Consider the following 23,888-nt stretch of genomic DNA (forward strand, 5'->3'; position numbering starts at 1 on the left):
TTGTTTGTTGTCACAAATTGTAAAGAACTGTGGCTTAAGAATCAGGCTGTGTTAACTTGTCACTGTGTAGCTTTATTCTGAACTCACACACTGCACGTAACAACAATGCACTCTATCAGGTACGGTGGCTGAGGAGGATCACAGTGCAAAGTCGCACTTCACAACAGCGCTTCTAGCGCTCTAATGATACATTACACAAATCACTCTGTTACGTTACTTTTATTAACCCCTAACCCCCCGTTACATGCTCAACTTTGTCAAAGCTAACTAGAGAAAGAAATCTTGTTTTTGAAGCTTATTGCAAATGAATTGTTCTCAGATGAATTCTTGTTTTGAGTTTGTAAATTTGTAATAAAGGGGCACTTAAGAGACGGGGGGGGGGGGGGTTGTGACAACAAATAACATAAATTGAGTCCCCAGTCTGCTGACACGACTTCCTTTAAAAAAAATAAAGGTGAGCATAATACTTTTAATTTTCTGCGGAACATAATACCTTACTAACACAATTAAATGTACTGGAACAAATGTGTGTAAAACAAAAACTAAATGTATTATTTTGTCCGGTTTACTTTTTTCTCCACCCGGCCACCTTCTGTCTGTAACGTGATGTAAGGTATTACTGTTGGTAACTTCAGTAATCATGTCACTTTTACTAAACAGTTATCTGGTTAATGGTGTTACTTTAAGTTCTTCTACTGTCAGTGTTGCTCCCCCGACCTGGCCTAGTGGTGCCAGAGAAGAAGTTTCTGGATGTAAATACAAAGAAGCAACACAGTTTAGCTGTGTTCAGCTCGGCTGCAGGATTTATTCTGCAGAACTTGCCTCTCTTTGGGGTATTATGCTCCTCACAAGCGCTATGCGCCCTCTAGTGACCTGATTGAGGATTGCAATAGTAACAAGTTCAGTGCACTGGAATTCGGCTCTAAACAGATATTTTAGACACATAAACATAAAAAGATATGTTGGGGTCTATTTTTAACTCAATACATTTGTTCCGACTGTCCCAATGACTTTTAACACAGTTTTCAAATCTTGTCATCCATTTTTAACTTTTTGATAACCTTTGTTTTTAGCTTTAGACGATACACATTTTAATGAATTATATACAGGTTTTTTTAACCCTTTACATCAGCACAAAGTGAGGACAGAAAAACTAATCAAATGTCCCTTTCCACGCACGCTAACACAACTCGTCAGACTTTAATCTCGTGACGTTGGCTCGAGTCCATGAAGGAGGAAAACAAAAATGTCCGAGCAGTTTAAATCAAGACAAAGAGAAATATTCTTGATTTACTTAATAGACCGTGTGCAGGAGTTAACCTTTAAATCAGCATTCAACATTATCCCAGTCTTTGGTTAATGGGGTTGTAATTAGGGCTGCCGCGGTGATCCAAGGTGGCTCAATAGCGTGGTGTGAGGTAATATCACACTGTACAGGTTTTAAAACCAACTGTCATGATTATAACTGTTTCAGCTGTGTGTGTGTGTGTGTGTGTGTGTGTGTGTGTGTGTGTGTGTGTGTGTGTGTGTGTGTGTGTGTGTGTGTGAACGTTTGTCTCTGTCTCTGATTGTCACTGCGTTGTTGTTAAGAAAACAATAAAATAAGTTTGAATAAATTATAGACTTCAAACTTTCCTTTTTGATAAATCTTATAGTTAGGGCTGACGCTGGTGTAGACCAGATCCTAGTTCTGCTGCTATAGACTTAGACTACCAGGAGAACTGATACCGCTCTCTCTCTCTCTCTCTCTCTCCCGATCTCTCTGTCCCTCTCTCCCAATCTCTCTCTCTCTCTCTCTCTCTCTCTCCCTCTCCCTCTCTTTCTCCCGATCTCTCTCTCTCTCTCTCTCTCTCTCTCTCCCTCTTCCTCATCTCTTTCTCTCTCCCTCTCCCGATCTCTCTCTCTCTCTCTCTCTCTCCCTCTCCCTCTCTCTTTCTCTCTCTCTCTCCCTCTTCCTCATCTCTTTCTCTCTCCCTCTCTCTCTCTCTCTCCCTCCTTCTCCTCTCTCTGGTGCATGCTGGGAGTGAGTGGTGTGGAGTGAGACGCTGAGCGAGTGGTTGTCGTGGTTTTTTTCTTTGGTAATTTGATTTAATTTAATGTAGTTTATTGGGTGTAGGTTCACTTTAAGTTAATTGTTAGTGTGTGTTTGTGTTTGTGTTTTTCTTTTTCTCTCCTGCCGGTGTCTCGCCGGTCGGCGTCTTCAGACGTCATGGTAAATGGAGTCACCTTCGGCCACCTCACGAGAAAGCATGGCATTAAAATTAATGGCAGCTTTCCGTGCAGCGTGGAGGAGATTGGGCTTGCGGTGGGAGAAAAGGTCGGGCACAGCAGCGTGAGGTCGGCCGCTTGGATGAACAGCGCCGTGGTCATCTTCCTGGATCAGGTGGAGAAGGTGAACCGAGTCGTTGAGACAGGCATCACGGTGAACGAAATGTTTGTACAGGTGACTCCGCTGACACAGCCTTCCACCAGAGTCATCCTGTCCAATGTCCCTCCGTTCATAACCGACGAGTTTCTTAGCAGAGAGCTCTCCAGACATGGGAAGGTGGTGTCCCCCATAAAAAAGATTCTGTCTGGATGTAGATCTCAGCTGCTGAAACACGTGGTGTCTCACCGGAGACAACTGTTTATGATACTTAACAATCGGGATGCGGACCTCAACCTCCGCTTCCATGTTCAAGTAGATGATTATGACTACGTGATATTTGCCACCTCGTCGGCTATGAAATGTTTTGGTTGTGGTGAGGAGGGACACACCGTGAAGGCCTGTCCGAGACAAGGGGATCCGGCTCCGCCTGGCCGTGGGGTGACGCCCGGCCCTGTGGCGGGCTTTCCGCTGCTCCGCCGGTTGCAGCGGAGCAGCGGGAGGCCCCTGCCCCGCGGCCTGAGGCCGCGGCAGAGACTTCATCCGCTGCGGCCCGGACCGCGGCATCTGAGCGGCCGATAGCGGCACCGCGGAGCGCGCCGCGCCTCGCCGCTGCTGTGTCTGACCTGGAGCACGGGGTGGTGAGTATGAATGATGTGCACGGTGTGGGTGAAAACAATCAGGGAAGTGAAGGAGAGGTTTTGGGTGATGTGGTGGAAAGTGAGGTGGGTGAAGAAAAGGGGGAAGAAACAGCTGGAAAAAGTGTGAGTGAAGTACAGATAAATAAAGCAAGTGGGGTCAGTGAAACGCAGGAGGGTGTGTCAGAGGAGGAAGATGAAACACAGGCAGAGGAGGCAGGTGGGGGGAACAGTAAACTTACATGGGGGGAACAGGTGGAAGAGGCTGAGATGGAGGAGGAGGAAGAGGAGGCAGTGAGGGTCAAATCTGCTTCTAAACGCAGAAGGAAAACTAGAGGCGCAAAGTATGAGGCAAAGAATAGCAAAGTGGAGGAGGAGGACAGACAGACAGTAGGGGGACAGGGACAGACAGAGGAAAGTGAAAGTGATGACTGTGTCTCTGACAGCAGTGATATATCTGGATTTAAAATAAGTAACAGTCAACAGAAAAAACTTTACTCTGCAGAAATGATTAAGTCATTTTTAGCAAAAACCAAAAATGCTAAAGGTGTTAAAGTTGAAGAGCATTTCCCAGTTTTAAGTTTGTTTTATACCTCGGCCAGACTCCACATGAGCCAAAAGGAGGAGTCTGGCATCACTAACAAGGAGTTTTTTAGATTAAAAAAACTTGTGCTTAAAGTTAGAAAACAACTGAACAATGATGACGGGAAGAGCTCCAATGTGTGTTTTAATTAATTTATTGATTTTTATTTTTGTTCTTAATTTCTCACTTATGGATAATTTTAGAGTGGGAAGTTTGAATATAAATGGAGCCAGAGAGTCAAAAAAAAGAGCAGCTATATATGAAACGGCCAAAATGAAACATATTGATGTTTTTTATTTACAGGAGACACATAGTGATAGCATCAATGAGGCAGACTGGAGGAGAGAGTGGGAGAGGGAAGTCATTTTAAGTCACAACACTTCTCTTAGTGGAGGAGTTGGCTTTCTCCTCTCCAAGTCTTTCACTCCGGTTTCACTGGAGGTCGAGCATTTTATCGAGGGGAGGTTGCTTTTAATTAAAGCACGGTTCGACCTTTTTACTGCAGTTTTTATCAATGTGTATGCTCCAACAATCGGTGCAGAGAGGAAGCTGTTTTTACAAAAAGTTAACCATGTTTTAAATGGCTGTGCCTCGGAGGATTTTTTATTCTTGGGTGGGGATTTTAACTGTACAGAAAATGCATCTTTAGATCGCAACCATGCAGAGCCGCATCCAGTTTCCCAACATGTTCTGAGGCAGCTGGTCTATTCTCATGGCCTGGTGGACGTGTGGAGAAGGATGCATGCAGACTGCCGACAGTACACATGGTCCCACCTCAGAGAGAGTAGGATCTCCTCAGCTAGACTAGACCGTATTTATTGTTTTAAGCATCATTTTAATATTTTTAAAATGTGCAGTATTGTTCCTGCTGGTTTTACTGACCATTCTTTACTCTTGTGTAATGTTTTTATTCAAAACATTTTACCTAAAAGTGCTTATTGGCATTTTAATTCAGTCTTAACATTTGATAAACATTTTAAAGAGGTTCTTATTTATTTCTGGGATGTTTTTAGACAGAGGAAGGGTGAGTTTAACAGTCTTAGGCAGTGGTGGGACCATGGTAAGACTGAGATTAAACTTTTATGTCAATCTCTGGCTCAATGCCCATGTCCTGCAGGAGAGCCGTAATCACCTTGCTCCCGAAATAAGGTAACCTGCTGGACATCAAAAACTGGCGCCCCGTGTCTTTGCTGTGTGTGGATTACAAGCTTCTGTCCAAAGTCTTTGCCTACAGGCTGGGGAAGGCTATGGAGCAAGTCATCCACCGGGACCAGACCTACTGTGTGCCCGGCAGGTCCATGGTGGACAATGTCCACCTCATTCGTGATGTTTTGGACGTCTCCAACTCATCGGGCTCTAACACTGGTCTGATTTCTCTAGACCAGGAAAAGGCATTTGACCGCGTTGAACACAACTTCCTCTGGAAAGTTATGGAGAAGTTTGGGTTCAGCGCTGGTTTCATAGCCAAGATCAAAGTGTTGTACAGTGGGGTTGAGAGTGTGCTGAAGTTTAACGGCGGCCTGTGTGCTCCTTTCAGGGTGTGTAGAGGCGTCAGGCAGGGCTGTGCTCTGTCCGGCATGCTTTACACACTCTCCCTGGAACCCCTCCTGAACAATATACGCTACCACTTACAGGGCTTGGTTTTACCTGGTTTTAATAGCAACATTGTCTTAAGTGCTTATGCCGATGACATTGTTGTTTTTATCAAAGACCAGAGGGATGCAGATATTTTAACCAACATTATAAAATGTTTTAGCGTAACATCGGCAGCGAGGGTGAATTGGATAAAAAGTGAAGCCCTCGCTGTCGGTGAGTGGCGTGACGGTCTCCCAGTTCTTCACCAGAGCTTGGCCTGGAGAACAGATGGCTTTAAGTACCTGGGGGTTTTCCTCGGGAAAGAACACATAGTCCAGAAGAACTGGGAGAGCGTCACAGAAAAAATTGAGGGGAAACTTTCCAAGTGGAAATGGCTGCTCCCTCAAATGTCTTTTAAAGGTAGAGTATTGGTTTTAAACAACCTTGTAGCATCCCAACTGTGGCACCGTTTAACCTGTGTAGACCCCCCTTCAGGCTTGCTAGCCCAGTTACAAAAGAAAATGGTAGATTTTTTTTGGGATGGTCTACACTGGGTGCCACAAGGGGTGCTGTTTTTAACCAGAGAGGAGGGGGACAGGGCCTCGTCCACCTGGCCAGCCGGACAGCCACCTTCAGACTACAGTTCTTACAAAAATATCTGACAGGTCCGGCTGATCTAGTGTGGAGAGATGTGGCCAGCTGCATTCTCAGACGTGCAGAGTTCCTGGGGCTGGATGCTGCTCTGTTTTTAATTGATTCTAAACTTTTAAAATTAAGTGGGCTGCCTCCGTTTTATCAGGGTGTTTTTAAGTCTTGGGCCCTTTTTAACTGTAAAAGGTGCCCAAAGTCTGACTCTCTGTACTGGTTGTTGAGAGAGCCATTGATTCACAGGGCCAAGCTGGACATCAGCAGCAGCGTCACCCCTGGCCTGACGGTGGCGCTGCTCAAAACCAAGACCCTGTGCCTGCAGCAGCTGGTGGATGCAGTGAGGCCGGTGCTGCGTGATGCCCGGGCCCTGGGCTCTCTTCTGGGCCTGCAATCTGTCCGGGTGGCGGGGAGGCTCCTGGAGCTATGGCGCCAGAAGCTTTCGGGGAAAGAGAGGAGCCTCCTCATGGACTATGGGAAAAGAAAGGCCAGACCGGACCCTGCAGACCCCTTCCCTGACGTCTTCCTGAGCCCAGGCCTGGGGGAGCTCACCGGCCCCCTGCTGGCTATAGCACACCCAGAAAAGCTGACAATAAACAAAGCTGACAAAAAAACCTGGTACATGAACTGTGTGAAGGCGCTCCACAAGGCCGGACTGTGCAACCGCCCCCCCACTGTGTGGTCAAACAGACTGGGAGCAAATGGAGCCGGCCCACAGTGGAGGATTTTATATAAACCTCCCCTCAAAAAACGGACTGCCGACCACCAGTGGAGGATTTTACATGGTGCTATTGCCTCCAATGCTTTTCTTTCTGTTCTTAATCCTGCTGTTCTTAACACCTGTCCTTTTTGTTGCCTTCCAGAGACTGAATGTTTTTATAGAGTGTAAGAGGCTCACAAGCTTCTTCTCTCTTTTAACATTGGTTTTTACTTTTTTTGATGTGGTTTTTACTGAGAGGGTTTTTATTATGGGAGCTGCCTACAAAAAAGAACAAAAAGAGAAGTGGCAGCTCCTTAACTACCTTTCAGGTGAGGCAAAAATGGCCATTTACATTAGCAGAAAAAACAGAGTGGAGAACAGAGAAGGGCAGGAAGCCAAAGCAGTGTGGCTGGTAAACATTAGGGCGAGACTCTGGCTAGATTTTAGATTTTATAAACACATTGGAGACTTGGATGCTTTTAAACAGCGCTGGTGTTTTAATGACATAATTTGTTCAGTTGTTAATGAAGAATTAGTTTTTGCACAAGTTTTTATCAGATAAATTATTATTTTTTTAAACATACTCGGATTTTAATGCATTAGCACTTTGTTGAACTGTTGAACTGTGAAAACTAAAATTATGTAAATAAAGTGTTTTGCAAAAATCAAAAAAAATCTCTTTCTCTCTCTCTCTTTCTCTCTCTCTCTCTCTCTTTCTCTCTCTCTCTCTTTCTCTCTCTCTCTTTCTCTCTCTCCCTCTCTCTCTTTCTCTCTCTCTCCCTCTCCTCTCTCTCTCTCTTTCTCTCCCTCTCTCTCTTTCTCTCTCTCTCCCTCTCTCTCTCTCCTCTCTCTCTCTCCCTCTCTCTCTTTCTCTCTCTCTCCCTCTCTCTCTCTCCTCTTTCTCTCTCTCTCCCTCTCTCTCTCTCTCTCCTCTCTCTCTCTCCCTCTCTCTCCGTCTCTCCCTCTCTCTCTCTCTCTGAGTGGATGGTGAGTGAGTGGATTGTGAGTGGCAGCGTGAGCTTCGTCGTGAGTTTCAAACTTTTGAATGTTTGTGTGTTATTTTTCTTTCTTTGGTTAACATAGTTTGTGTTTAGTAGTTTGTTGTTGTTTAGTTGTTTGTTTACCAGCTCGGCTGGGCAGCATGCCCGTCGTAGACGTGGAGCAGGACTTTGAGAAGCTGACACGCCGACATGCAGTGAAGTTGGTGCCGGCTGTCAGCTGCTCGGTGGAGGAGGCTAGTTTAGCGGTTGGAGAGGTGGTGGGTTACGGCAGCGTGAGGTCTGCCTCCCGCATGAACGGGGCCATTGTTATTTTTTTAGATAGCACGGCTAAAGTGAACGATGTGGTCGAACAAGGTGTCGTCATTAAGGACACTTTCACCTCTGTTCTCCCCCTGATCAACCCGGCTAAAAGAGTCACCATCTCTAACGCCCCCCCGTTCATTAAAAATGAAATGTTGGTAAAAGAGCTGTGCCGGTATGGGCAGGTAGTGTCCCAGGTGAAGATGGTGTCTCTGGGATGCAAGTCCCCCCTGCTCAAACACGTTGTTTGTCACAGAAGACAAGTTTTCATGGTCATGAAAAACAACTCGGATGATCTTAATTTGTCTTTTAATTTCAAAGTCGATGGTTTTAATTACATGGTGTTCGCAACATCAGCGACCATGAAGTGCTTTGGGTATGGTGCAGAGGGACATTTAATCCGCTCATGCCCGGAAAAAAATGTTCATGTGCGGGGAAATACTCAGGCAGCACCGGCTGCTGAGGTCACGGCGGCAGCTGTGACCCCCGGGCCGGCTGCGGCTGCAGACGCGGTGCCGGTCGATGCTGCCGCCGCGGAGCTCGGCGGAGCTGTCGCGGTGCTCGGCAGAGCTGTCAGTGGTCAGTGATGAGGGCCAGGTAAAGAACAGGAAACAGGGAGACAAAGAAAAGGAGATAACTGAATGTGATTCAAGTGAGAAAGAAAAAAGTTTGATCAGTGAAAGTCAGGAGGTAAGGCAGGAAAGTAATAATAGTGTATGTGTTGATTATGTTGAAGATGAGGATATGTCTGATGAAGAGTCATTAAAGATTTCTCAGAAAAGGAAGAGTGAAAGCTTTCAGGGCAGTACTAAAGCAGTGAAGAAGGACAGAAAGACAGGAGCAGGAAGAGCAGAGAGTGACAGTGAGCTCATGTCCACACAAGAAGAAGGACCAGTCGCTTACACCTCAGCTCACATTAAAAAGTTTCTACAGGACACCAAGGGCCTCAGGCTGCTCAATTTAGAGGATTTCTTTCCAGACCTGAAGTGTTTTGTAAGTTCAGCTCGGCCTTTAACTTGGCGCTCCAGTGCTTTTGGGGACGACGGCCTCACAGGTCAAGAGATCTGTCGTCTCAAAAAACTGATCGGGAAAGCGAAAACACAAATCGATGATGATGATGTTTAGACTGTGTCTCATCTCTTTCCTCTTGTTGTGTTTTTATCTTGTTTCTTTTTTAAACTCCTATCTCTCAATGTGTGAATTTAAAATTGGCACCTTAAATTTAAATGGAGCGAGAGATGATGCAAAAAGAGCTGCACTATTTCAACTGATGGAGTTCAAAAAGTTAGATATTTTAATGTTTCAGGAGTCACACAGTGACTCTAGGAACGAGAGTCAGTGGAGGAAGGAGTGGCCTGGGGAGGTGATCCTCAGCCATAAGTCCACCTGTAGTGGAGGAGTTGGTTTTATGTTTTCTAGAGGCTTTCTGCCTGCTTCGTGTGAAGTAGAGGAGGTCATTGAAGGCTGTTTATTGAAAATTAGAGTGCAGTATGAAAATGTAAAGATGACTCTGATTAATGTGTACGTCCCATGTCACGCTGTGGACAGGTTGGGTGTGTTGAGTGTTTTGTGTGACACTGTTAAAAAGTGCAACACAGGGGAGTATTTATTCTTGGGGGGGATTTTAACTGTACAGCAAACCCAGGTTTAGATAGAAACCACCAAGAGCCTCACAGCGCCTCCTCACACAGACTCAGACAGTTTTTAGAAACACACGAGCTGCTGGATGTGTGGAGGAGTTTACACCACACACACAGACAGTACACATGGAGTCACTCTAAAGACAATATTTTAGCTCTGGCCAGGTTGGATCGCTTTTATTGTTTTAAACACAACATGAATGTTTTTAAAGAGTGTCTTATTGTTCCTGTAGGCTTCACTGATCACTGTCTCGTTTATTGTTCTGTTTTTATTAAGAATGTCAGACTTCAGAGTGCGTATTGGCATTTTAACACCACACTGCTGCACGATAAAGCTTTTAAGTCTGCACTGGAGTACTTTTGGGTCACTCACAGACAGCTTAAGTCTGATTTTAAAACCATTCAGCAGTGGTGGGACTTTGGAAAAAGTCAGATTAAACAGTTGTGTCAGCAGTACACTCGCAATGTCACCAGGGACATTAGCAGATCTTTGAGAGATCTAGAGATTGAAGTGGTAGAACTACAGGGTTTAGTTGATGCCACAGGAAATCAGGGACATTTAGCTTCCCTAAAATCTAAAAAGTCGGCTTTAGCCAACCTGCTGGGCGTTAAAGCACAGGGGGCTCTGGTCAGGTCTCGGTTCCTGGATGTCACCCAGATGGATGCTCCGTCTCAGTTCTTTTTTGGTCTGGAGAAGAAAAGTGGACAGAAGAAGATCTTTCACTCTGTACGATCAAACAGTGGACAATCGATCTTAGATTCTGCTGGGATCAGAAAACATGCAGCTGGTTTTTATAAGGATCTGTACACGAGTGAGTTCGTTGATCGTCCAGAGGTGGGTGAGTCTTTCTACACTGGTCTTCCTCAAGTCAGCGCTGAAAACAACACAGAGCTTGAGGCCCAGCTGTCTCTGCCTGAACTCTACTCTGCTGTCATGAGTCTGCAGAATGGAAAAGCTCCAGGTATTGATGGCCTTCCTGTTGACTTTTATAAAGTATTTTGGAGTGTGCTGGGAGAGGATCTCCTGGAGGTTTTAAGAGACAGTTTGGAGAGGGGTCGTCTGCCTCTGAGCTGCAGGAGAGCAGTCATTACTCTGCTGCCAAAGAAAGGCGACCTTCAGGATCTAAAGAACTGGAGACCAGTGTCATTACTTTGCACAGACTACAAAATCCTGTCTAAGGTCCTGGCATCCAGACTAAGGCAGGTGATGGGGTCGATCATCCACACAGACCAGACCTACTGTGTGCCCGGCAGGCTCATCAGTGATAACATCACTCTTATTCGGCATGTTTTGGAAGTCTCTGGTTCATTGGCTGTAGACACTGGTCTGATTTCACTAGACCAGGAAAAGGCTTTTGATCGGGTTGAACACCAGTATCTGTGGCGGACTCTAACCGCCTTTGGGTTCAACCCATGTTTCTTAGCTAAGATCCAGGTTTTGTACCGTGACATTGCGAGTGTGCTAAAGATCAACGGAGGCCTGAGTGCTCCTTTTAGTGTACAGAGGGGGGTGAGGCAGGGCTGCTCATTATCTGGGATGTTATATTCCCTAGCCATCGAACCCCTGCTTCACAGACTGAGGTCAGGTCTCTCTGGTGTTCGTTTTCCTGCCTCAGAAGTCAGTTTTAAATTGTCAGCATATGCTGATGACGTCATTATTTTTGTTAATCAGCAGAGAGATATCGATGTTTTAAAAGAAACTGTGATTTTGTTTGGGTCGATATCTTCTGCCAAAGTGAACTGGCTGAAAAGTGAAGCAGTGATGGTGGGAGAGAAGCTGAGGGGTCGGCTCAGTCTGCCTGGAGGCCTCTTTTGGAAGTCAGGAGGTTTTAAATATTTGGGAGTGTTTTTGGGGAATGAAACTTTTGTCAGTAAAAACTGGGAGGGTGTTTTAGAAAAAGTAAAAGGACGTCTTGATAAATGGAGGTGGCTGTTGCCAAAGATGTCTTTTAAAGGTCGTGTACTTGTGGCCAATAATCTTGTTTCCTCTGCCCTGTGGCACAGACTGACCTGTATCGACCCTCCGTCCTCTCTCCTGTGTAACATTCAAAGAGTGTTAGTTGATTTCTTTTGGGACAGGTTACACTGGATTCCTCAGAGTGTGCTCTTCCTCCCTAAAGAGGAAGGGGGACATGGACTAGTTCACCTGGCCAGCAGGGGGGCTACTCTCCGCCTGCAGTTCCTCCAGAGACTACTCACTGGGCCTGCAGACCTGGTCTGGAGACCGCTGGCCTGCTGTCTTCTACAGCGGTTTGGAGAACTGGGGCTGAGCTCGTCTCTGTTTTTAATGGATTTACAGCAAGTGAACATTTCCTCTGTCACTGGATTTTATCAAAGTGTTTTTAACGTGTGGAGTCTGGTGAACAGGCAGAGACAGGGACACTCCCACTCTTTGTACTGGCTGCTTAAAGAGCCGGTACTGTTTGGAGGTCGTTTTCATCTTCCTGACTGGGCTGGACCGAGCCTGTCCGGAAAGTTCTGCAGTGCCAGGATTTCCACTCTGGAGCAGGTGGTGGAGCTGACGGGACCTCAGCTGGACTGTCCTGTTGGTCTGGCTGCTCGTCTGGGGGTGAGGTCGACCAGAGTCGTTGATCGGTTGCTGAAGCACTGGAGACATCAGCTGACAGGACAAGAGATGTCTCTGATGTCGGACTATGGGGACGGTTCTCTGCTGCCTGACCAAACTGACCCGTTTCCTGAGTTCACTCTGTCTGCAGACCTGAAGGACTGTTCTGGTCCTCTACTGGCCAACGCTGCAGGCTGCTCTTTTAGTGACGCTGCAGGAAAGACTCTTTACAAACTGATTGTTAAGACTTTGAATAAAAAGACACTGAACGCACGCAGTGACACCCCCTGGAGGACTTATTTGGGGCTAGCTCCTGAGTTTAGACCCTCCTGGGAGTCTTTGTACAAACCCCCCTTGTGTAAGAGACATGCAGACCTCCAGTGGAGAATCCTGCATGGAATCATTGCTGTGAACTCTTTTATCTCTGTTCTTAATGTGAATGTTGTTGATCAGTGTCCTTTCTGTGTGCACAGGGAGACGGTGTTTCACTGTTTTTTACAGTGCAGTCAGCTGAAACCTCTGTTTGACCTTCTGGAGAAGGTTTTTAGTGGTTTTAAAGAGTTTTTTATTAAGCAGGTTTTTATTTGTGGTTTTAAATACACTCGACAACACAAACACAAATGCCAGCTGATAAACTTTGTTCTTGGTCAGGCTAAGATGGCCGTGTACATGAGTAGGAGGAGGAAGGTGGAGGAGCCAGACGATGTTGTTGATGTGAAGCTGTTGTTTGTACAAATGTTAAAATCCAGGGTGTCTTTGGACTTCAGCTTCTACAGAGCAAATCAGGACCTGGAGACTTTCCAGTCAGTGTGGACTCATGACAGTGTGCTGTGCTCTGTAGAGCACGATCAGTTAGTTCATGGACATGTGCTGATGTAACATCTGTTTATTTTGTGAATGTCATCTGTGAATTTTAGGAATGTATATTATTGTTGAACAGTAAGAAGACTGAAAAATAAAGGTCTGTTTAAAAATCAAATCAAATCTCTCTATGTGAGATCATATTACTGCATGTCACTATCTGTAAATCTCAGTTACTAACAACATAATTTCCTGGGAACTCCTGAGGTCTATGAGGTCCCCCCCCCCCCGTTCCCTATCCCTCTTCCTGCATCTGATCCCATCTCCCCCTTTCTTTTTTTCAAGCCAGGTCCAGTCTTGGCACGAGGGCTGTTTCATCATGAGCCGGTAATTTACATGAGCTGTAAATGTTGCTGCTCATGATGGATCTTTAGGTCTTAGGTCTTTGTAATATTGAAATAAGTAAGGTCTTTTTACCTGCTCTTTTATGATATTAAACAAGAGTAAAGTCTTTGACCTGCTTTTTGTAAAGCGTCTTGAGATGACACTTGTTATGAATCTTATCTTGTTCTTACCGTGGTTATTCATTTTTGCGGTTACCGCGACAGCCCTAGTTGAAATGATAATAATATTTATTCTAACAATAATCACTATTGTTATTACTGACACTAATAGGATGATAAAAGAAAAATAGTAAATGTAGGGATTATTATGAAACAAATTAGCTGTGACCTTGAAGTTGGTAAACACTACATCTAAAAAAAGACATATTTCACTCACAGCATTTAAAGCAGCTCAAGAGAACTTGTAACAAAATACAAGTGACTGAAGAGTTTGTTAATATTTCAGATAAACACTGTTTTCAAAAACCTAGATATTGTATAGTATATATTTGAAGAACTAAACTTATTTTGACTCATATTTAATCACATCTGGACTTACTCTGCCTTCCTGCAGTTCCTCACAGCTGGAATCAGTCTCAGTCGTCCCTGCTCTGATGTCTTGTACTTCCTCAGGTCCAACTCATCCAGAACCTCCTCTGACATCTGCAGCATGTAGGCCAGAGCAGAGCAGTGGATATCAGAGAGTTCCTCCTCTGATCTGTTCCCTGACTTCAGGAACTCTTGGATCTCCTGATGGACTGAGAGGTCGTTCATCTCTGTCAGACAGTGGAAGATGTTGATGCTTCTGTCAGGAGAGATATCATCACTGTTCATCTTCTTCAGGTTGTTGATGACTCTCTGGATCATTTCTGGACTGTTGTCTCTCCGACCCAGCAGGCCTCCTAAGAGTCTCTGGTTGGACTCCAGAGAGAGGCCATGAAGGAAGCGAACAAACAGGTCCAGGTGACCATTTTTACTTTTCAGGGATTTCTCCATGGCACTCCTCAGGAAGACATCCAGGGATGAGTCATCACTTTCAGGAGTTTGAAAAATGATGTTTTTCAGGAAAGCCTTCACTGTACCTCTCTTCCTGTTTGTCAAACAGTGGAACATGTAGACTGCAGCCAGGAACTCCTGAACGCTCAGATGAACAAAGCAGTAGACTGTTTTCTGGAAGATCACACACTCTGTTTTGAAGATCTCTGTACAAACTCCTGAGTACACCGAGGCCTCTGTGACATCCAGACCACAACGCTCAAGGTCTTCTTTATAGAACATGATGTTTCCTTTCTCCAGATGTTCAAACGCCAGCCTCCCCAGTTTCAGAAGAACTTCCCTGTCAGCCTTCACCAGCTCATGTGGACTTGTCTCACGTCCCTCATCATACTTGTTCTTCTTCCTCTTTGTCTGAACCAGCAGGAAGTGTGAGTACATGTCAGTCAGGGTCTTGGGCAGCTCTCCTCTCTGCTCTGTGCTCATCATGTGCTCCAGAACTGTGGCAGTGATCCAGCAGAAGACCGGGATCAGACACATGATGTGGAGGCTCCTGGATGTCTTGATGTGTGAGATGATTCTGCTGGACAGATCTTCATCATCACTGAACCTCCTCCTGAAGTACTCCTCCTTCTGGGTGTCAGTGAAGCCTCGTACTTCTGTTACCCTGTCAACACATGCAGGAGGAATCTGATTGGCTGCTGCAGGTCGAGAAGTTATCCAGATGAGAGCTGAGGGGAGCAGATTCCCCTTGATGAGGTTTGTCAACAGTGTGTTTAACGGTGATTTCTTTGTGACATCAGACACAACCTCCCTGTTTTTGAAGTCCAACGACGGTCTGCTTTCATCCAGGCCGTCAAAGATGAACAACAGTTTACAGACAGCGAGCGTCTCTGCTGTGACCTTCTGTAATGTTGGATGGAAAACACGGAGCAGCTCAAGAAGACTGTACTCCTTATCTCTGATCAAGTTCAGCTCCCTGAATGAAAGCAGGATCACCAGACTGACATCTTGGTTCTCTGAGCCGTCTGCCCAGTCCAGAGTGAACTTCTGCACTGAGAAGGTTTTTCCAACACCAGCGACGCCGTTTGTCAGAACCACTCTGATGGGTTTCTGTTGGTCGGGTTGAGCTTCTGTCTTTTGGTTCTGTTGGTCGGGTTGAGCTCTTGTCTTTTGGTTCTGTTGGTCGGGTAAGGCTTTAAAGATGTCCTGACACTTGATTGGAGTCTCATGGAGGGTCTTCTTTTTAGAGTCTGTCTCAAGCTGTCTCACCTCATGTTGGGTGTTCACCTCTTCACTCTGTCCCTCTGTGATGTAGAGCTCAGTGTAGATCCTGTTGAGGAGGGTTCTACTTCCTGTTTCATCACTTCCTTCAGTCACATGTTCACATCTCCTCCTCAGACTGATCTTAAGTTCATCTGTAACCTCCTGCAGACCTCTATCTGCTGAAAGAGAAGAAACATATCCTGAGACTGGATTTATAAAATGATCAAATAAACAATTTTCATTATTACACATTCAGCAAACTGCATGACACAAAAACATCCCTGTAATAAATGTGTGCTGCTACAAGATAAATAAAATATACTGAATATAAACTGACAGCAAGAATCAGATAAAATGTAAATGTTTCATTTAACTATATATCAATGAAAATACTAACTGCTCTGTCTTGTTTTTAGACACAATGACTTCAGTCTTACTTATTACAGTGCTGGACTTACTGGATATCTGCAGTCCTCCTCTTATTTTAGATCGCTTTCCACACTGGGGACAGGAGGACTCTCCTGATGAAGTAGACTGGTCCCAGTATGAGGTGAGACACTGTCTACAGAACCAGTGTCCACATCTGGTAGAAACTGGATCTCTTAGGACACACTGACACAAAGCACAGCTGGACAGCTGCTCCTCCACAGAAACAGACCCCTTTGTTATTCTGTGGAGATAAGGGAAATCATAAAGCCGTGAAAACTGACACTGACATTTAGAAACCAGTGGTGGACTGAATCAAATAAAGACACAAAACGTTTTAAAAAGGTGTGCCATGTCCTCCGCAGTGAGCATGTGCAGAAGTCTGTCTGTGTAACCATAGAGTCTACCACCTGAGTCCAATAACTGACCTACAAGTGAGATGTTATTTTCAACCAGTTTTCAAATAACAGGGATTCATTTTTGTAGAGAATGTCCTTATTGTTCCAGATGTAATATCTGTGTGGAGAGAAGTTATGTTTCAAGATGAGAGACCAAGTCAAGAGTATCTGTTTATGGAAGTTGGATAGTTTGATCGGGATTTTACTGATATTATAGTTGCACAGTAATAAATTCCAGGCCACCAACTTTAGAAAAAACATAATTAGTGAAGTTTCTGACGTAACTAGGACAGAGATAATATACTGCTCCTTTAAGTTTATAACGTGTACATCTGGAGAGATTTGTATCTGAAGGAGATTTAGGAGTCCTCTCAAGTTGAATGTTTACATTGAGGTGTTGTGTAGGAGTATTGCCAAATATGGATGTGTTACATGATGTTTTTTTTGACCCATGATGAAAAGCAGACGTTTAGATGCATATAGGCGATTGTCTCTGTATGTTCGGGGAGATCATTATTTAGCTTCTTGATCCTCCTGGTCAGACGTGACCAGTGACTCTGTTTCTTGCTTAAATAAAATTATACTCTTTGAAAGCAAGTCAGACTCAACGGCAAATTTCTTCATCAAACATACCAACAACAAGGAAATCCACATCATTAGGAATCATATTCCATAGAGATGTTTGGTTATTTAAAATGTCTCAACCTGTTCACTTTGAATGTTAAGAGCTGTGAAGTCTAAAAAGTTCAAGCCCCCACATTGACTCGTGTTTATTGTCACGTTCTTTTTAACATAATGTATTTTGTTTTTCCACAGAAAGTTAAACAACGTATAATCAAATCTTTTGGTTACATTTTAGTCAACATCCAAAGATAGAGCCGGATTAGTGAGTCTGGAAATGCCCTCAGCTTTTGAGAGAAAGGTCCTTCATCTCAGAGATAAATCTCTTTGTAAACAAGAGTTTTATCAACGATGGGATTCAAATTTAAGGTGCACCTTATATTTTGCTCCGTGGTGATAACTACTCCCAGGTATGTGACCTGCTGATTCACTGGATTATTACAAATATGGGGAACATTACAATCTTTAACAGCCATAAGTTCAAAGTGTTTAACATTTAGGTTGAGACCTGAGACCTTTTAAAAGTTATTAATCAGCTTTATAGAGAGCTGCACACTGAGCATGTGCAGGAGCTGTGTCACGACCTGCACACTGAGCATGTGCAGGAGCTGTGTCACGACCTGCACACTGAGCATGTGCAGGAGCTGTCTCATGACCTGCACACTGAGCATGTGCAGGAGCTGTGTCACGACCTGCACACTGAGCATGTGCAGGAGCTGTGTCATGAGTTAAAAAAAGAAGTACCGTAAAATCTGAAATATAAGTTGCTCTGGTATAAGACGCGCTGTGTTTTTGAAGGTCTCTCAGAGAGAAAATAAAGTTTACACTGTCTTCCTGCGTGACAGTTTGTATTGTGTTCAAGTCCAAAACCTGCAGTTACTGTTCAGCTCTGTCACCCTTTTAGTCTGTTTTCTCTTTGTGGAGTCTGCTCTCCTACCAGCTACAGTACGGTAGTCGAGCTCTCAGCCTACAGGGAAAGTTGTGAAGCAGAGACTTCTAGCTTGTGAGCTCTCTGCCCGACTCCACTTGTTTCTCTTTAACTTTAATAAAGGACTCTTTCAATCAAAAGAGCGTTCAACAAGGTTTATTTATGGAACAATATCCTACAGTTTTCTGTAAATTCATTATTATGACCTCTTGAGGGAAAAGTTTTGAAAAAGTAGCGCAGCCAGACTGGTCTGTGTCGCTGTCTTTCCCAGAACAGCGTGCAATCAGCTCTTAATACACTGAGGGCCTGATTTACTAAAGTCCCAAGTAAAGAGTACTAAACTGTGTGTTCACTCCAAAAAATTGCACGTTTGGTGAGTGTGTGTTTTTTGGGGGATCGACTGAGAAAATTTGCGTGAATGACACCAGGTGTAAACCTTGTGGAGGCGGTACTATTTAAGTTGGGTTTTTGTGTGTTCTACTGGTTTACGTCATGGAGAGTTTGGACGGAAAGCAGAATGACGGCAAGCGCAAAATAGGTATCAGTGGAAGAGGTAAATGAACGTCCAGTATTTTTGAGTTATAGCAGATAAAACTGAATATTACAAAAAGAAAATTTGGCTCATAAGAAAACCTCTGCATTAAACAGGGCCTCTGTTTTCTTCATCTTTTGAAGATGAATTGTCATACATTGTGCAGGAGGTGTGAGCTGTGTCCTCTGTGGCGCTCAGGCGTGACACTCGGCACATTGTTGAGCACCAGACAGCTGGCCAGCGCTGTGTCTGATCGGACATAAACGCTCTTCCTAAGAGTTATCTAAGACGGGGGTACAAGCAGTGGTGAGGTCCCCCCAGTCAAGCGTAGCAGCAGCGGGCTTTAGAGGGAGGAGACGAGCGCACTATGGAGAGGAGCGCACCAGAGGACACGAGCTGGGGGAGAGACGCACAACCCGAGAAAAAGGAAATCCCAAGTTTAAAATAAAATGTTGGTGAGAAGAGGGAAATAGGAAGAAATAAACGTCAGTGTTGAGATTCTTTAGAAAGCAGAGGCTGTGAATGTTCAGTTTTGTTTAAATAGGCAACAATATAGTTTAATCATGGTGTTTCCTGCTGTCATTCCAAACTTATTAACATGTGTGGGGAATAACGTGATCTGTATGTCTTCTTTTGTTGTGCCTATGTCTCCTCCTAACTTCAATAACAGCAGTCTGTTGTGTGTAACACTGGTCTCCTGGGTTAGCACCTTCTTTTCAAAGGTGTTCAATTCAGACACCGTCACAATCACCTCAGTTTTTGTCAGGCTTGGTAAATCACAATGCGTGTACTAACTTAACTTGTTTGCATTTTCTCCTTTCTAGGACAGAAACGCCCCATATTGAATATTCATTAAGTCAAACGTACTAAATGGTCAATGCGTGTTGTTTTGTTCAGATGAAAGACGCAGTCCTCACTGCGCTCCGTTAGTAGATCAGTTAACACATTTCTTGCGGGTGGTATCAAGTTTGCACACGTTTTAAGACACACAAACCTTTAGTAAATCAGGCCCAATGAATGGGGATGGTTTTTTAATCGTGTCCGGCCGCACCCAGTGATGGTGACTTCTGCACCCGCGGTAATGATGGCTCATGTGTCAACATTTTATACTGGTATATTAGTAAGACCCAGCCAACTTTTAAGATGAAATAAAAACAGGTATTAAAAGTGCATCTTACACCGGATTTTACGGTACTTCAGTAAAAAAAAAAAAAAACAGATCTCATTGTGTAGTCATGTTAGAAAACATTAAAAAAGACAAACAAAGAGTGGACACAACAGAAAACATGATTGAAAGAAAACGATCACAGCAGATCTCACTAAACTTCAGGATCAGTTTAAAAGACTTCTTCCTGCAGAATCACAGAGAAGACGACTAGATACACAACCAAAGAGTCAATACTGAAATCATATTATCTGATCTATAAACATATAATACATATATATAATCCTTAGTATGTTGTTATGAGTTCAGTGACTTTCTCTGTATGATCACTGTGTGCAGGTTGATGATTAAAAACAAGAAAATCAACACATTATGGTGTTCAGGACTCTTTCTTTTAGTTTGACAGTTTGGTGATTAAAAAAAGTTCTCTTACTGTGGATCTGAGGGTCCTGGTTCATTACTGAAGGCTGGAGGACGACCTTTAGACCGGTCACTCTTCATAGAGAGACAGCTGGACAGAGGAGACTCTGCTCTGTCCTCCTCTTTGTCTCCTCGATCACTCATCTTCTGATCTCCAGATTGATCAGAGGACAATAAAAGACGTTCATGCAGGTAAAACAACCTGAGGACAAAATAACAAACAGGTGAGACACAAGCAGGAAAAATGTGAAAGACGGAGATGGTCAAGTGTCCACATCTCATTACCTGATGTGATCCTTCATTTGATTTTCTCTTCCTTCCTGTCTGTCTAAGTACCTGATGCAGCACCTCAGTGCAGTTTGTTTTGATCCTAACATGATTTGTCCGTCTGATCTGCCCTGAATAATGCCAATAACAAGACATTGAGTCTTAAACTTTAAACATTAAACTAACATGTTAGTATTTAACAGCAACCATGACCTTTAGGACATTTGTACAACTAGAAGTGTATAAAACAGGGTTGGAAATCAGCACTCGTCACATACGGGTGTCTTTTTGCAGTGGCGGGTGAATTTGCTCAACCTACCGACCACAGTGGCAGAGCGAGGGTCACAATGGTGCTCTATATGCTGGAATGGCTTTGCTTGGTGTAACATGATTAACAGAGCACAGACTAGCATCTCTTTAACAGCGGGTCAACCAGCTTCAGGTGTGTTTAAACTGACGCCTCGCTGTCTCAAGTCCAACATGATGAAAAGAAGAGCGCTGTGGCGTTGATTTGGGCTCAAAGGAGCAGCTGTAAATACTATAACTTCAGACATTTGTCTTGGGCTCAAAGTGCTGCACACATTCAGCGGCCTCACAGTAGAATCCATAAAAACAATAGAAAAACACATCGACATGTCAACAGAAAAGTACAGACCCATGTATAAAACACAACATATATTGCACATTACCCATATAGAGAAAAAGATATCAAAATATAAAAGCATGTAAGAACATCATGACGCCATGATGTTTCTGCTGGAAATGTCCAATGATGAAATGGTGAAACAGACAGTGGCTTATCTTAGAATTTATTGGGCCGAGGTCAGACAACAGCAACAGAACACAAATGGCTGACAAACTTTTCATGTTAACGGTCCTGTTATATTCTGTTAGCTGGTACAGCCTACAAATTCTTTTACCATTTGGGAAGACTTCTAAAAGGCTAGAGAGGTGACATTACCTTCACTTGAAACTGTCAGATATCTACATTGAAGTCATTTAAGCTCACAACATACACTCGGCTCCTCTCCAAAAATAGATCTGCTGCTATGAGAGTCTTACACAAACTGTTACATCCACACAGACCTAAACCAATGACCCTTAGATGGTCGACAGATTTAAAATGATATATCCACAAAATGATTCAAGTGAATGATTATGTGAAAATAAATACTAACAGGCACAACCCGTACAGCAGGCTTAGATTTAAAGTGAACAGAGATTACAGTACCACGCTGACATCCAGCTGAAATACAAAACTAATGTAGTTCAGCTTCCTGGGCGCTAAAACACCCTCGGTGTCAGCTGTTTTTAGTCACTGCACTCAAACGCTATCAGTCGAAAGACGTTCAACTTTGAGAACAGCGCCACACTGATCAATGTCACTTCACACACACACACACACACACACACACACACACACACACACACACACACACACACACAAACACACACACACACCAGAGGAGGTCTGGGTGTGTGTGGTTGTGTCTCACCGACACACACATTAATAAAAGTCCGTAAGAAGCATCAGAAAATGAAGTAGTCTGCTTAGTTGACTTCAGACTTTTCTGGGCATGTCTCTCTCTCTGCTGTTACTCAGGGAACGCGCTGTTAGCATGCTGCATTCAGGGGAGCTCAGAAACGGGAGTTGCAGGAACAACTCGCAGGACCCCCCCAGAGCTCTAAACCTAGAGGAAACACTGGAGTGTTTGTGTGTTTGTGTGTGTGTGTGTGTGTGTGTGTGTGTGTGTGTGTGTGTGTGTGTGTGTGTGTGAGTGTGTGTGTGAGTGTGTGTGTGTGTGTGTGTGTGTGTGTGTGTGTGTGTGTGTGTGTGTGTGTGTGTGTGTGTGTGTGTGTGTGTACACAAAATGTATTTTGAAAAGAGGAAGTAGTCCACATTCACAGAGCTGATCCTGCTCTGTATGTGATCAGTTTTAAAGTATTACTCAGCATGAACCTGCTTCATTAACTGATGAACCAGAGGTTTAAACAGTAAAGTCATAATAATGTTGAATTAAACTCACCCTGTGTCACACATCTTTGTCCTTCTGCTCTGTCCACTCAGAATGGAGTCTAAGCTCTGACTCACAGAACACTTCCCCTTCTTGTTATTTCCTGGAACTGAAAAAGGCATGACTTTTGTTAGTTCAGGGAGCTAATAACATCAACTTCTACTGAGAGTTCTTTCTGTTCCTGTTCTTCAGAGGACAGTGAGTAGAGAAGAGAATCAGGGAGAAAGAGAAGTGAATGACATGAGGTAAAGGTACCAAAGGTTGGACTTGAACCCAGGGTTGCACACTTGGAGGCCTATAGTGTCCACACATGGGGTGCGACCTAACCGCTAGGTCCCTGGCGCCCCAAATCATGATTTTCAAGCCTTTACAGTATTTTAGTTGATATGCAATGGGAACCACGTCTAACGCTCCTCTTTAGTCTGAACACACCTCAGCACAAAGACCTCCTCTTTCCTTCCCCTGTAGTTTTAATGAATTCAATCAATTTAAAAAATAAATAAAAGACCACATAGAAACCTTGAATTAAAGTTTGAGAAAAGATTCACAGCATGAAAATATAAACATTGAATTCACAGCCACCTTTGGAGAGAAAAAAAAAAGCGTGTCAGCTTACCTTTTCGTTTCTTTAGCAGAGAAAGAAAAAGAAGAAATCAGTTTGAGTACCAGAACAAGATGGTAGAAGTCACATGTTGTCATGACGTCGCTCTGTTTAGCAGACTGATGGACTGTCGGTGATGATGCTTGAACGTCTTTATTCAGTTTGATACTTAACGTTCACCGAGTGCTCGAACTCAAACTGTTACCTAACGGCACTATGAAACCCTGAATCAACATAGATCTTTACTGCGGTCAGCAGCTGCAGCTCACATTGTATTTTACATATTTATTTTATATTTCTATTTATGACATCATGTGGATAGTATTAATATATTAGTCTTTAATTTAATTATTGTTATGAACACATTTTTGATCATCGTCAAACAGCCAAAATCAAAGATGTGTCGTCATGAGAAGCGTTCAACTCTTCAGTATGTCCCACATGTTTTCTGTAAACAAAACAACAACAACATGTCAGCGTCCAGTGAAAGATGATCTGTGTATCGTGCTGCTCTCCTCCTACTCATGATGTATTAACGCTCATCTGTGTTATTCAGATTTATGTAACATAACTCCTCCAGCACACAGGAACTTCATATCTGTACTTGTTATTTATTTGACTCATGTTCTGTACGTGTAAGTCCTGAAACAAAATCTCTTATCCTTGTAAATATTTAAAGGTCGATTCCCCCAGAGTAAAAAAAATAAAAAATGCTTTATCCGGAAATAAAAGGAAATAAAAAAGTGACAATTCTGTCTGGACGGTTCAGTCCGTCAGCTAGCTTTGACTAACATTTGCACTCTGAAGAAGAAACAAGAATCACCCCCTCACTCCGTGTCGCCCCTTTTCTCTTTGACTTTTGTTGAATCTGGTTCTGACTGTGGCGAGTCGATCGCTCCCTCGTTTGATGATGGTTTGGATTCTATATTGTGAGAGAGGAATACGTTAGATTGTCTATGATGTAAATAAGATGTAAGTGCTCCTGCAGTTGTAGCTACGTCGAACTCAAGCTGCTATAGTATAGGCCGAAAAATCGAGCGTTTTCTGAGATATTTGAAC

General features: G+C 43.8%; 2 protein-coding genes across 2 annotated transcripts in view; both read right to left on the reverse strand.

The window, feature by feature from the left end:
* The window catches only part of LOC136179333 (ribonuclease inhibitor-like), a 73,186-nt gene that overhangs the window by 26,504 nt on the left and 22,794 nt on the right, over positions 1–23,888 (reverse strand). The window lies entirely within an intron of this gene.
* On the reverse strand, positions 9,609–20,143 carry LOC136179330 (NLR family CARD domain-containing protein 3-like). The gene is made up of 4 exons (XM_065955504.1): positions 19,960–20,143; positions 15,915–16,126; positions 13,757–15,635; positions 9,609–10,135 (listed from the first exon to the last, which is right to left on the reverse strand). Exons 1-4 carry the CDS (start codon positions 20,088–20,090, stop codon positions 10,120–10,122), a joined length of 2,238 nt encoding a protein of 745 aa, XP_065811576.1. The 5' UTR covers positions 20,091–20,143; the 3' UTR covers positions 9,609–10,119.

The sequence above is a fragment of the Labrus bergylta genome, chromosome 5 (genome assembly GCF_963930695.1).
Source record: "Labrus bergylta chromosome 5, fLabBer1.1, whole genome shotgun sequence".
Lineage (NCBI taxonomy): Eukaryota > Metazoa > Chordata > Actinopteri > Labriformes > Labridae > Labrus > Labrus bergylta.

Excerpts from the sequence above, each read along its gene's own strand:
- LOC136179330 (XM_065955504.1), bottom strand. The coding sequence starts at position 20,090 with ATGAGTGATCGAGGAGACAAAGAGGAGGACAGAGCAGAGTCTCCTCTG. Across the intron at positions 16,127-19,959 it reads CCAGGACCCTCAGATCCACA|AATAACAAAGGGGTCTGTTT; the intron begins GTAAGAGAACTT and ends TTATCTCCACAG. Across the intron at positions 15,636-15,914 it reads AGGAGGACTGCAGATATCCA|CAGATAGAGGTCTGCAGGAG; the intron begins GTAAGTCCAGCA and ends CTTCTCTTTCAG.